General features: G+C 43.5%; 1 protein-coding gene across 3 annotated transcripts in view; it reads right to left on the bottom strand.

Annotated features, from left to right (window-relative positions):
* Positions 1 to 12,217, bottom strand: part of CAMTA1 (calmodulin binding transcription activator 1) — a 62,797-nt gene that overhangs the window by 27,136 nt on the left and 23,444 nt on the right. For 2 of the 3 annotated variants that reach the window (XM_074218570.1, XM_074218569.1), the window contains exons 2-3: positions 4,973 to 5,124; positions 201 to 397 (exon numbers count right to left, since the gene is read on the bottom strand). In XM_074218570.1, the coding sequence (XP_074074671.1) occupies positions 201 to 397; positions 4,973 to 5,110 (335 nt within the window). In that variant the 5' untranslated portion in view covers positions 5,111 to 5,124. Of the gene's footprint in view, positions 1 to 200; positions 398 to 4,972; positions 5,125 to 7,600; positions 7,710 to 12,217 lie in introns of those variants that run through there. The other variant, XM_074218568.1, reaches the window with a different exon arrangement.

Genomic DNA, 12,217 nt, shown 5'->3' on the forward strand with positions numbered 1-12,217 from the left:
TCAGGGAAGAATGCATCAAAAGTCTCTCCAAAAGTGTCTAGAGGGCAAGTTTTCTCCAACACTGTAGAATTAAAGGAATGGCAAGAGATAACAGCTTCTTTTTGCTGATGGAACTTCTGGAGGAAGCAATTTGCTATGTTTCATGAGCTCCTCCCATTCCCCATCCAAACACAGTCCACGTGAACCACACACAGCCTTACCGCCATTTGATGAGGGTTTGGATCAGAGTGGCATAGCCCTGAGCTGCAGCCAGGTGCAAGAGGGTCATTCCTCGAAAAGTCTTCGAATGGATGAGGTGCTTGGACTTTGCCCAGCAGGCACGACTCATCATCTTTTCACACACTACCACCACTCGGCTCTCAAAGCAGCTCCCCATGGTCCCGGTCCCAGATGCACACTACAATGACAGCACAAATTACATCTGAGCTTTCATTACATATTAGGAGCAGAGCTTCGAGAACTAGCCAGTATTCTATTGCACTGCATTTAAGTTTAAGAACTCAATGGCTTTAATGAGTGGGGAGAGACTGCAACAGAAAGGTGAAAGTGAAAGAGTAGAGATAAAAGCAGCGCAGTAAGCTATAGAACAGACCTGCCAGCTTTCAGGTGAGTAGCATTGTTCTACAGTAGGGGTACGAGGGAATTTTCCATAAAAACCAAGTTCGTCAGACTAGATTATAGCTGACATTGTGATTATTAATTTAAGGTCCATTTATCTGAAGGCCCACTGATACTGAAAAGAGGTTGTTGTAGGTGCAGGGTACATTGTAGTGGACAATTCTGAGAGCAAAGCACAGCTGCTGTCCTCTTATCCTTCTTCTGGAGGGATATATTGAAGCAGCTCAGTCTCATTGTCTTTCCCACCACCCTTATTCTTCTCTCTTAGCAAAGCAGGGCACCTCAGGCTTTACTTGGGAATAGAGAATACTACAATTCCATTGCTTCCTACCTCATTCCTATACTTTCTTTTCAGTAGAAGACCCTGCTTCATTGAAGAAACAGAAGTCAGAAACTCAGACCTCCCTCTCCCCTTCTCTATATCCTAAAAACCCATTGACATCATCCCCTATCCCCTCCTTCTATATTTCAATCTTTGATGAGGTGGCCCTTTTCCTTAAGATCAATCCCTTTACTTGCACCTTTGGTCCCACTTTCTTCCATTTGCTTTGGCAAGCCATCCTCCACTCAGCTGCCAAAATGATCTTCCTAAAGTGCAGGTCTAACAATCCCCCTACTCAATAAACTCTAATGGTTCCCTATCAACTCCAGGATCAAATATAAAATGCTTTGTCTGGTCTTCCAAGCTCTATGTAACCATCCCCGTCTCTCCGGTCTTCTTCCATTGTCTACCTTCTCATGTACTCTGATATCCAGCAATCCTGGTCTCCATTTCTTAATTCCCATCATTTTCATTGACTGTGCTTGGAATCTTCCCTCTTCATCCTCTTATTTCCCAGGTTTCCTCCTAAATACTTTTTACATTAGCTCCTTGAGAGCAGGGACTGTTCTTTACCTTTTTTTACTCCCAGCATATAGCAAAATGCAAAGCACATAGTACATGCTTAATAGCCATTTACTGATTATTGACCCCCAACTCTTTAGTCTCTTCCTTTCTACTAGGATCTTTCCTGCTTCCTAGAAACATAGCTTGGTTTTTCCCATCCTTAAAAAACAAAAAAACAAATAACTCACTTTTTCTCATCCTGGATTTTTCTTACCTTTCACAACAAAACTAGAAAAAGCTGTCTATACTGGTGGCTTCTACTTCCTTTCTTTTCTCTCACTTCTCAACTCCTCATTGCCTTCTATTCTATAATCTGACTATTAAACTTATCAATGACTGAAACAGCTTTCTTCAAAATTGCTAATGATTTATTAATTGCCATAACCAGTGGTTTTTTCTCAGTCTTGATCATTTTTGACCTCTCTTGCCCAACATCAGATGTCTTGACCATTTGACACTGATGATCACTTTCATCTCCTGGATACTTTCCCCTGTTTTCAAAGTATTTCTCTTCCTACATGTCTGACTAATACTCAGAATTCTTTTGGGGATTATCATTTCTCCTCCTATGTGTAGGTATACCCAAGGACTTTGTTCTGAGTTCTCTCCTATACTCTCTACGCTTCCTTTCTTTCTCTAGGTAACTTCATCAGCTCCCACAGGTTTAACTATCATCTCGAAGCAGATGATTCCCAGCCCTAATCTTTCTCCCAAGTTCTTGCACTGTATTATTTGTTTCTGTTGGATATTTTGGTATGGATGTCTCACACATATCTCAAACTTAGCATGTCCAGAAGATAATGCACTGTCTTTTCCTACCAAGTTCATCCTAATTTTCAAATCCTGGTCAAAAACACAAGCCCTGATTCTCAATCTTGAAATCATCCTTTACTTTGAATTCTTTCTTACTTACTATATCCAGGCAATTGCCAAACTTTGTGGATTTTTACCCCCAACATCTCTCATATCTGCCTCATCTTTCACTCACATGACCACCCCCATCCAGGTTCAGACTCTCATCACCTTTTACCTGGGACTAGTACAATAATTTTCTAACTGGTCTTCCTGCCTCCTCAGTCTCTCCTCTTTCTAGCCCATCCTTCTGTAAGTTACTAAAGTGATTTTCCCAAGGCATGGGTCTGACTATGTCACTCTCTTTCTCAAAAAGCTTCCCTGGCTCCCTATTGGCTTTTATGATAAAATACAAACTTCACTTTTGGCATCATTTAAAACCTTTCATATCTTAGACCCCGACCACTGTTCCAAACTTTTCCAAATACATTATTCCCCTGTCTGTGAACTGTTCCCCCACTTTTGGTATTCCATCTCCATAATTTTGCACATTTTTTCTAGTCTCTGAACTTGCAGTGTACCTCTTCTTACCTCCACCTCCCAGAATCCTTAATATCCTTTAGAGTTCAGTTCAAAAGTACTGTTTTCCATAGGAGGTCTTTCCTGATCCTCCTTCCCCCAAATCATTTCGTATTTAACTATAAGTGTTATGTACTGCTTCTCCTGAAAGAATATAAAGCTTCTTGAAAGTGGGGACTGTTTTTAGTTTTTAATTTTTATTCTCAGCACTCAGGGCAGAGATGTGCACATATTAATACCTCCTTTTAGGAGAATTATTTTCTTCACAGAAAAATTAGGAAGACTATAACACCAAATTCACCTGAGGTATAACCAAAAGGGGAAAGCTTCAGGAACTTTACAAGTGATGATGATGACAATAATAATATTAATAACTGATGATGATGATGATAATGATAATAAAATGAACATAGGGAAGAATAATTCAGGAACTTGAAATAATTTGTCCCCTACTAAATCAGCTGAAAAATAAAAATTAGTACCTGAGTGGCTTGTCAGCAGCTTTGAAGTATCAATATTACCCACAGTGCTTTCAAATTACTCATTCCCGACCAGTTCTCCTATCTCGTATGTTTTAGAAAATATTTTTTTCAGGGGATGAACCTTATAAAATGCAATTACTGGCTAGGCTACTGCTTCTTTATACACTCTTTAGTGAATTTTCTATTATATTTGGAAAGAGTTTGTTGGGAAGGTAGGGATTAGATAATGGATGCAAAACTGTCTCCATTATTGCTATAAAAGTTTCATTAAGAAGCCTAGCAAGGGGCCTCTGATGCCCAGCATCAGATTAGGAGGCAAAGGCAGAGAGAATTCTGGATACACAAAAAGGTTTGTGATCATGAATAAAGAAATCACCTAGGTGGAGGATGCAGAAGGAAGTCCTTGATCTTTTTCTTTTTTTTTCTTTTAAAGGTATTATCTTTATCACATAAAGCAGATACCAACTGGCTATCTTAATCACCTTTTAATTATTAGAAGCTTATATAAGACACAGAAGTTAACAGAGTGTTGGTCTAATACTCTTGTCCCTTGCCAGGTGATCCAGGCTTCACAGTCCTTATTAGGTCATTGTATACAGATGTCCCTCCCATACCATCTGGGAGGTTGGAAAGAGAGGGGAGCCTGCTTATCTTTGCTTTATTGGGATCCTCATGATGTCAGGGGACTGGACCTCCTGAGGCTAAAACATGGAAAGCCCTGGACGTAAAGCATGCACCACAGGTGGGTAGGGACAGTTTGTGTGCTTCATGGCTGGAGGGATGAGGTCACAGGTTGACTGGAAAATCTTAACCCTGCTGTGTAAAGCATTTTACTTCTAGCGTTCCCCTTCTCAGTCCATTTCTGAAGATGGAACAATGTGAAAACAACAGTTCATGTGAAGGGAAGGTGCTAAGTGCAGGATCCTTTACTTTACTTTGGGACCAAGTTTTATTTGCTTCCTAACTATCACTCTCCATGAGGAGTTCCACTGGTAGCTTATGGTTCTTCAGAAATCTACCAATTCATGTTTAGCTTCCAAAAATGGATTATGTGGGTCTTTTACAGTTATGGGATTCCTGAAGCAATTATGGAGTTCTATGCTTTTGATACTAGAGTGCCTATTAAAATTTAGGAAATATGTGTGAAAATGAATCCTGGAATGCAAGATACAATCCTATGTAGGATACTGAAATGTTCTCTGAAGGCACTTTTTAAACTGAACATTTGGATTTTTGTCAAAGGGTAATAAATTGTTTAACATTTGTTATATTTGTACTTGAAAGAGATATAGGAATTCACATGTTGGAAAGGGTGTAACTTAACATCCGTTAACACTGCCATTGTGGCCTCCATTTTTGTAGTCAGGGGTCACTGGAATGAAATCTTAAGTGAATCAATATGATCCAAAAACCACCGACAGAATTCTATGACTGTAAAATTCCCCTGATAGTGCTAGGAAGGTTCATTGACCCAAAGGTACTTTGTCTAGTCTCTTTGCCTCCTTAGTCCAAGAACAACAGTCATCTCAGCAGACTGATGTTGGTCTTTAGGGAGGTATTTGTGATATGGTCTCATCAAATGGACAGACAGACTCATTATCTCTAGGTCTCATACTTGTGCCTGGCTTCCTCCAGTCCCGCTCCCATTGCTGCCTCCGCTGCTACCACTTCCAACACCCTGTTTGTGCTGCTGGGATCCTGTCATTTCAGCCATCCTCCTTTCCATCTGCTCCAGCCTTTCCAGGATGGACATCCTGAACTGGTTATCTAGGAAAGAACAAGATAAAGTGTAAGGTTATGTTTCTGAAGAAGAGAGGTTACCAAGTGACCCTGCTCATGAACATTAAAGCTTTATGAGAAATTGTCACCAGAAAACCCTAAAAGCCCTCCACGTTTCCCCCTTCTCCAGTATGTTGGTCATATTTTTTGTTCATATGTTGTTATTGATAGACCCCAGAAGAGTTCTTAGTTAAAAGGAGAGCTCACTGCCACTAATTGCCTTTGGTAAGAATTCTGGTCAGCTGATTTTCAGACTGTCTAATTTCATCTAGAGCTGTTTCTTTTGAAGACATAGGTATTCAGAATGATGTGGCAAACCAGCCTTTGGAGGAAGAGATGAAAGCAAAGGTCATAGGAACAGTTTAGAAGATGAGGAAAAAACCCTGACAAGGAGGAACAGAGACTGAAGAGGCCTCCAAGGCCAACTGTCCCTTCTCCATGGCTCTGACTCTAAAGTCTGACCCCCTGGGGAGATGATCCATCCAGGCCTCTTGAGTTCTTCCAGTGCCTCACCTGGCCCTTATGGGGATAAGTTTTGCTTTTTATCTTAGAAACCAGCAGAGCCTCCTCATTCTGTGAGAGTGCTCAGGCCTGAAAGAAGCCTTGCCTAGCAGAAGCACTTGTTTCACTCATGTATTAAAGGCATTAGCATTTACATGTAATAAATGAGATGGACTCTGACCCTCCTAAGTATGTTCACAGGTTTTTCCTCCCTCCCTCCCTCTTTCCTTCCTTCTTTTCTCTCTCCCTTCCCTCCTTCCTTCCTTCTTCCCTTCCTTCTTTCTTTCTCATTTTCTAATGTGTGTAGCTTCATTGGTGTAGGAACACGTGGAGGAGGAAAGTCCCTCTAACCACACACGCTGACAACTTCAGACTTAGAGCTGCTTGGGGATGCACAGAGGATAATTGACTTGTTACAGCCAATATATGTCAGAAGCAGAAATCCTGGCCATCTGGGCTTCAAGACACTCCTACATTATGCCCATCGCTTCTCACACATTTTATAGTACAGGCACAGAGCTTCTGTCAATACTATAATAATGATAGCTAATTCATATAGCATTTTTAAGGTTTACATATATCTTGTTTTATATGCATAGCAACCCTGGGAAGCAGGCACTATTATTATTCCATTTTACAGCTGAGAAAACTGAGGCAGATAGGTGAAGTGATGCTAATAAGTTTCTGAGGCTAAATGCCAAAATATTTAAGGAATATTAACAATTATTTCCCCCTTATTAAAGAATTGAAAAAAAAAAAGCTCCTCATTCATGAGTATGCTTATGTGTTTTCCAGCCTGGCTTCTTTGAGCCATTTCTATTATGTAATTTGGCTGGAGTTGTACTGGAGCATTTTTATTCTCTTTAGACAAGTGATCTATGAATTTTTTTTTTCTGCCTCAGGACAGATCTTTTCCCAGACTGCAGGGGGTTTGTATTATTTAATTAGAATCATCAAGCTATCTCTGACAGGCATTTGACCTCTTAATGTGGCCTCATCTACACCTACTTGCTGGATATTGCCACCTGGTTGCCCTCCCAACAGGTCAAATTCATTATGTCCAAAACCCAAACTCATCGACTTCCTTTTGAAAGCACTCCCAATCTCCCCATTTCTTTTGATGGCGTTGCCATTCTCCCAATCATTCTTGACTCTTTCCTCTCTTTCCCCACTTTCCCCAACCTATTGACTGCCATTTTCTTCCTCCATGCCTTTATATTTGCTGTTGCTAGGTGCTGGAATGAACTTTCTCCCTCAGGTCCCCCTGTTAGGCATATTAAAAATAATTGATATCTCTGTCTATTATATGTAAACATAGCTTGAAGCTCTGCAAAACTCTTTGTATACATTATACTAGTTGATTCTCATAAAAATACTGTGAGGCTGGTACCACGGGGCTCATTCCCATTTTGCAAATGAGAAAAAAGCAGGTTCTAAGTGGTGAATGTATCAATGGTGGCGGTGTAAAAGGTGGGATTTGAACCCAATTTCCCCTGGATCCAAGTCTGTTGCTTTTCTTATGCCATTCCGCCTCTCATCAGTTTTTTCTGGGAAAAGCTCCAGTGCCAACTCTTCTGTGAAGCCCCCTTTGGTCCCCCCCATGAGGCAGATCTCTTCAGCTTTCAAGCCTTCACTTGAGGGGCTGGAGGGAGGCTGGACTGGAGTGGGCAGACTCGATGGGCTGATCCAGGCCGGAGGGTGGGGGCCCTCGGTGCCATCACGCAGCTGCCCACCTTCGCTGCTGGACTTATAGGAGCTGATGTGTTTAAAGGGCCTTAGTTCCATGGCTCAGCCGGGCGGCCTCGACCGCAGTCCTGGGAGAGGAAGGACGTGAGGCTGGTGGAGGCGGCCACGGCCGGCCGGGAAGCGGCCTGGGGGCACAGGGGCCCCCCGGGGGCCTGCCTTGGGGGGCGGCCTCCAGGAGGGCAAGGGGCAAAGCCAAGGGGCTCAGGAGGTGCCTCACAAGTGCTGGCTGCCCGACGGGGGGCTTCAGCCCCGGGTCTTCCTGATGGCATCTCGGCCTCGGCCCGGCGCGCTTGCAGCCGGGGGCGGTCAGCCTGGAAGAGGCGGAAGTCCCTACATACGGGCCTCTGGCCGACAGGGCCCGGCCCGGGCCGCCGGGTCACGACCCTGCTAGGGCGCCGGCGCCGCCTCCGCCCCGCCCAGCGCCGAGGTCACGTGAGGTGGAGTCGCCCCGCCCCCGCCGCCATGTTTCCTCGGCCGCCTTTGTTCTCGGCGGGAACGCCGCGGTTTGGCGCACTGCGGCCCGGCCGCCCCGCCCCCTCGCCGCCCCATCCGGGCACCCTGCCCTCCCCACGAGTCGCCGGCCCCGCCGCGGCGTTCCTCGGCTCGGGGCGGGGAGGGGGCGCCGGGCCGGGGGCCGAGGCCCAGTGGGGGGCTTTGCAAGGCAGGGGATGGGCTCGCCCAAGGCCGCACGGCTAGGTCATGGGGAAGTGTCCGAGGCCGCACTTGAACCCAGGTCCTCCCGACCCCAGGGCCGTGCCGCGTCCACCGCGCCCCCTGACCCGGATGCTTTCTGACAAACACGCCACCTGCCGCCTCCTGAGCCCGCGCTCCCCGAGGCTGGAGCTTTCTGCAGGTTTCCCCCGCACAGCGGGAGCCCAGTGCACGCGGCCAAGGTCGCAGGTCTTTCCTCTTCCTGCAGTGTCACGCAGAGAAGCGCGGGGCGTGGGCCAGAGGAGAAAGAACCGCCAAGATGGGGATTCTTGTCCCACAGCCCATGTCAGCTTTCTTTGCATTTTGCCACGGGCCATCCTACTAGTCACATTGCTTTGGAAAATTTAAATTTCTCATTTTTTAATTTATTTTTTTTTTAATTTAGGGCAATGGGGTTAAGCGGCTCGCCCAAGGCCACACAGCCCAGGTCATTATTCAGTGTCTGAGGTCGCATTTGAACTCAGGTCCTGACTCCAGGGCCGGGGCTCTGTCCACAGGGCCACCTAGCTGCCCCGATTTCTCGTTATTTTTGCAATGCTACCTGTCCCCTACAATAATTGAATAGAAAAGGTGTCTGTTCTACCATAGACTTGTCAAGGAGAAGCTCAAAATGCAGAATTCTTAAAAGTTTCTTCCTAAGGAGAGACTCCAGCAAAGAAAGGATCGCCAGCATAGACTTGGTCATTGAGGGGCCGGCCTCCATAGGGGCAAGTCCAGGCCTACCCCTGCAGACCCGCAGATTTTAGAATGATGCCATGGCCTTGGAATTCATCTTGTAGATCCCTCGAAGGGCAAAGGAGAGACGCATGACTGGCTGAGTAGGTTGAAACATGAACAAAAAATTACCCAGGAAAAGCAAGTGGCATAAAGCATGTCATCCGATAGATGAACACTGGGAAAAGAGCCGGGGGTCATTGATAGACCACCTGCACGCTCCAGAAGTTTCTGCCCAACCCAGGTGGGTTCTAGAGTTGAGATCCAGAGCAAGGGGACAGAGATCAGGGAGGACTGCAGTCCCACCAAGCGAGAAGACACGGAGAGGTAGGGAGCTGTGCCACGTCAATGAGATTACAGATTCCTCACAGAAACAACTTCCACTCCAGGCTAAGGAGCTATAGCTTCACCGACTACAGGAGTTTAATCAGAATTTCTGCACAAAATTTTAGAGCTACAAGAAGGCAGGAGATCCTTTAGTCCAACACTCAAATTTTACATCTAAGGAAATAGAGACTCAGGGAGAGTGACCTGTCCGAGGTCATACGGTGACAGATCTATGACAAGAACTCCTACAAATATAATAACCATCTTATGAGGTAGGTGGTACCAATAGCTTTGAATACAGTGCTTTTCTTACTATAACCATCACTGCTTTCCTGTGATTTATCTACTTCCTAGCTTTCATGTTGGCAATGTTATTTCATTATTTTTTACATTGTCATAATTCATAATTGCTATAATTCTACATTCACAGGTAAAATAATTTCTAAATCAAGTCCTAGGATGTTTGTGTCTCAAAAGCAAAACATTTCATGTATATACTTTTTCCACCACCCTGATAAATTATAAATCCTTATGGTCAAGGATGATAGCAGGCTCAGGAATATAATGGACATCCAGAAAACACTTCCTAAAGAAAAGATGTTGGAAGAACAGCCCTCTGCTATTGGTTTGATACTCAATGGATTCTAGACACCTAGACAAAACATTTCTGCTGCCAAATTTAGAGCATTAAACAAGAGAGGCCTCAAGAATCCTTTCACTTCTTCTGACTTGCCAATATATTAACACTTGCCATAGCTCTTGTGATCTGACCTCCCCCTCATTCACTCACACCATACCTAGTTATGAGAATTTTTTTGTGTGATTTGTCTGTTCCCCCATATCTTCACCTGTTTTTTTTGACATTTAGCCTTTGTTGGCTCCCATCATCATCACTCTTCCAGTTTTTTCTCCTTAATAAAGAATCTTTTCCTCCTCCCTGCTGCTACCCTCTATTCCATTTAAGGAGCTGGTTGACTTACTGAAGGATAAACAGCACACTGAAGTTGAGAGCACAGATGAATTTGGAGGCAGAGTACTGAGTTTAAATCTCAGCCCTGCTGCTTCACACCTCAGTGGCCTTGGGCAAGTCATCTCCCTTATTTAAAACTTCTGCATACTCGTATTTCAGGTGAAGGGTGGGACTAGATGAATTAAGGATACAGATAGATCTAAATTTTATGGAAATTCCCATAGACTCTCCATAAGATACATCATCACTATAGAAAATACTCCTGGACAATTCCAGTATTCTCTTTGGTTGTCCTTCAAAAGTCACCCTATGATTACTATTTGTATCTAGTCTAGCTTCCAAGATTACACTCCAATATTTCTCTCATGGCTTGTTTTCTCCTTCCCAACTAAAGGTGTCCCTGCTTCTCTACTTTTGACCTTCCACTTTCCTGCCAAAGCAGCACACCCATGTGCATGATGCCATAGAAGTTAGGGCCACCTTCTCCCCTAAGGGCAGATCCTAGTTTTTTTTTTTTCCCAAGCATAAAAAGGATTTATGCAGATAAAGCACAAAATTCCTATACATCAGGCAACAATAGTTTCATTGTGGCCGGTGTCCTTCATTCTCGAAGAAGAGCAAAAAAATATTACTATGTTAGGGTCTTCCAGTGCGTCTAATTGTGGCTGAACAGACCAATGGGAGCTTGGATGCTCTACCTCAGGTCAGGCACAAATAGTCCCTATGAACACCTGGACTTAGACAATTGTCATTTCTTTTGAGCCACTTCAATTCTGCTTTGTTCCTTGATCACAGCACCTTCTCTAATGAGGGCAAATAGTTTCTATTTCTATAGTGCTTTAAGGTATGAAAAGCACTTTCCATACATCATCTAATCTGCTACTCACAACAAGTCTGTGAAGTAGGTGCTATGGGTAACTCCATTTATGAATGGGAAGATGGACTCAAAGTGGCCAAGGAACCTGTCCAAGATCATACAAACAGAAGGCATCCGAGGTGGGAATTCTTGGTCTCCGTGTCTCATCCTCTGTTATGTTATGTTGTTCTCATACTTCTGATGTTCCCTGATACTGGCACATTCGTCATGCTCTCTCCTCAAAGTACTTCTCACTAATGCTAGACATTTCCAACCATGATTTCTTTACTGGTGGATGGCATCCATAAAGTGGGGATCATAGAGTGGGTTACTGAACCAAAACAGGAAGTTCTGTGGATCTAAAGTCCTAGAAGATTTCCATTGTTTCAAAAGGAAAGAAAAACCACTTAACATACTGGAAAAAAGACTCAATGATCAAACTTTTGATAGAGACCCACAGTCCATCAGGAACATGAAAATTCTTTACTAACCACAACCACAAAAATGTGGGAAACTTCTACTTAGGCAGTTAATTACAAATCTAATTAAGTACACATATAAATGTGTGTGTGTATGTATGCATGTATGTGTGTGTATAATATATGCACACACACACAATAGTATCACAAATCCATTAAGCTTTCAGGAGGAAAGTAAAAAATTACTATAAAAATGGTCCCAAACCTACTCTAATAAGACAAATAGTTAATATTTTATATATTAACATCAAATATTTAACATCAGCTTCTCTCTAGCTACTCCCTATAGACCTCATGTCACGGGGGGACAAAGCCCAAGGGAGATCTGGGTTGGTATCTCAGCTTTTTTTCCTATTTGAATCTCTAGGGTTTAGATTGACACCCAGTTTTATAAATGTTTTTACTGTCATTCATTCAACCCCTTAACCTATTAACATGACTCCTTAACCTCTAAGCCTCAGTTTCTACACCTATATGTAGTTGGGGATTTATTTGACTGGACATGCAAATAGACTTTTTTCCAGATGAAGGCTCCTAGTTAGGTATTTCCTTTAGCAAGGGGACAAAAGAAATATCCCACCAGAAGGGTCCTTAGGGCTTACCCAGCTCTGTGGGAAGTACCCCTGCCTAATTCTCTCTTACAGTAAAATAAGAATATTAATAATATTTATGCAACCTATCTTAAAGGGTAGTTGTGATAGATGCTTTGCATACCTTTTAAGTGTGACAGAAACATGAATTTTATTAAATTATCAGAACATGTTGATACAGGAGAAG

Source organism: Macrotis lagotis, chromosome 1 (genome assembly GCF_037893015.1).
Source record: "Macrotis lagotis isolate mMagLag1 chromosome 1, bilby.v1.9.chrom.fasta, whole genome shotgun sequence".
In the NCBI taxonomy this organism is placed as follows: domain Eukaryota; kingdom Metazoa; phylum Chordata; class Mammalia; order Peramelemorphia; family Peramelidae; genus Macrotis; species Macrotis lagotis.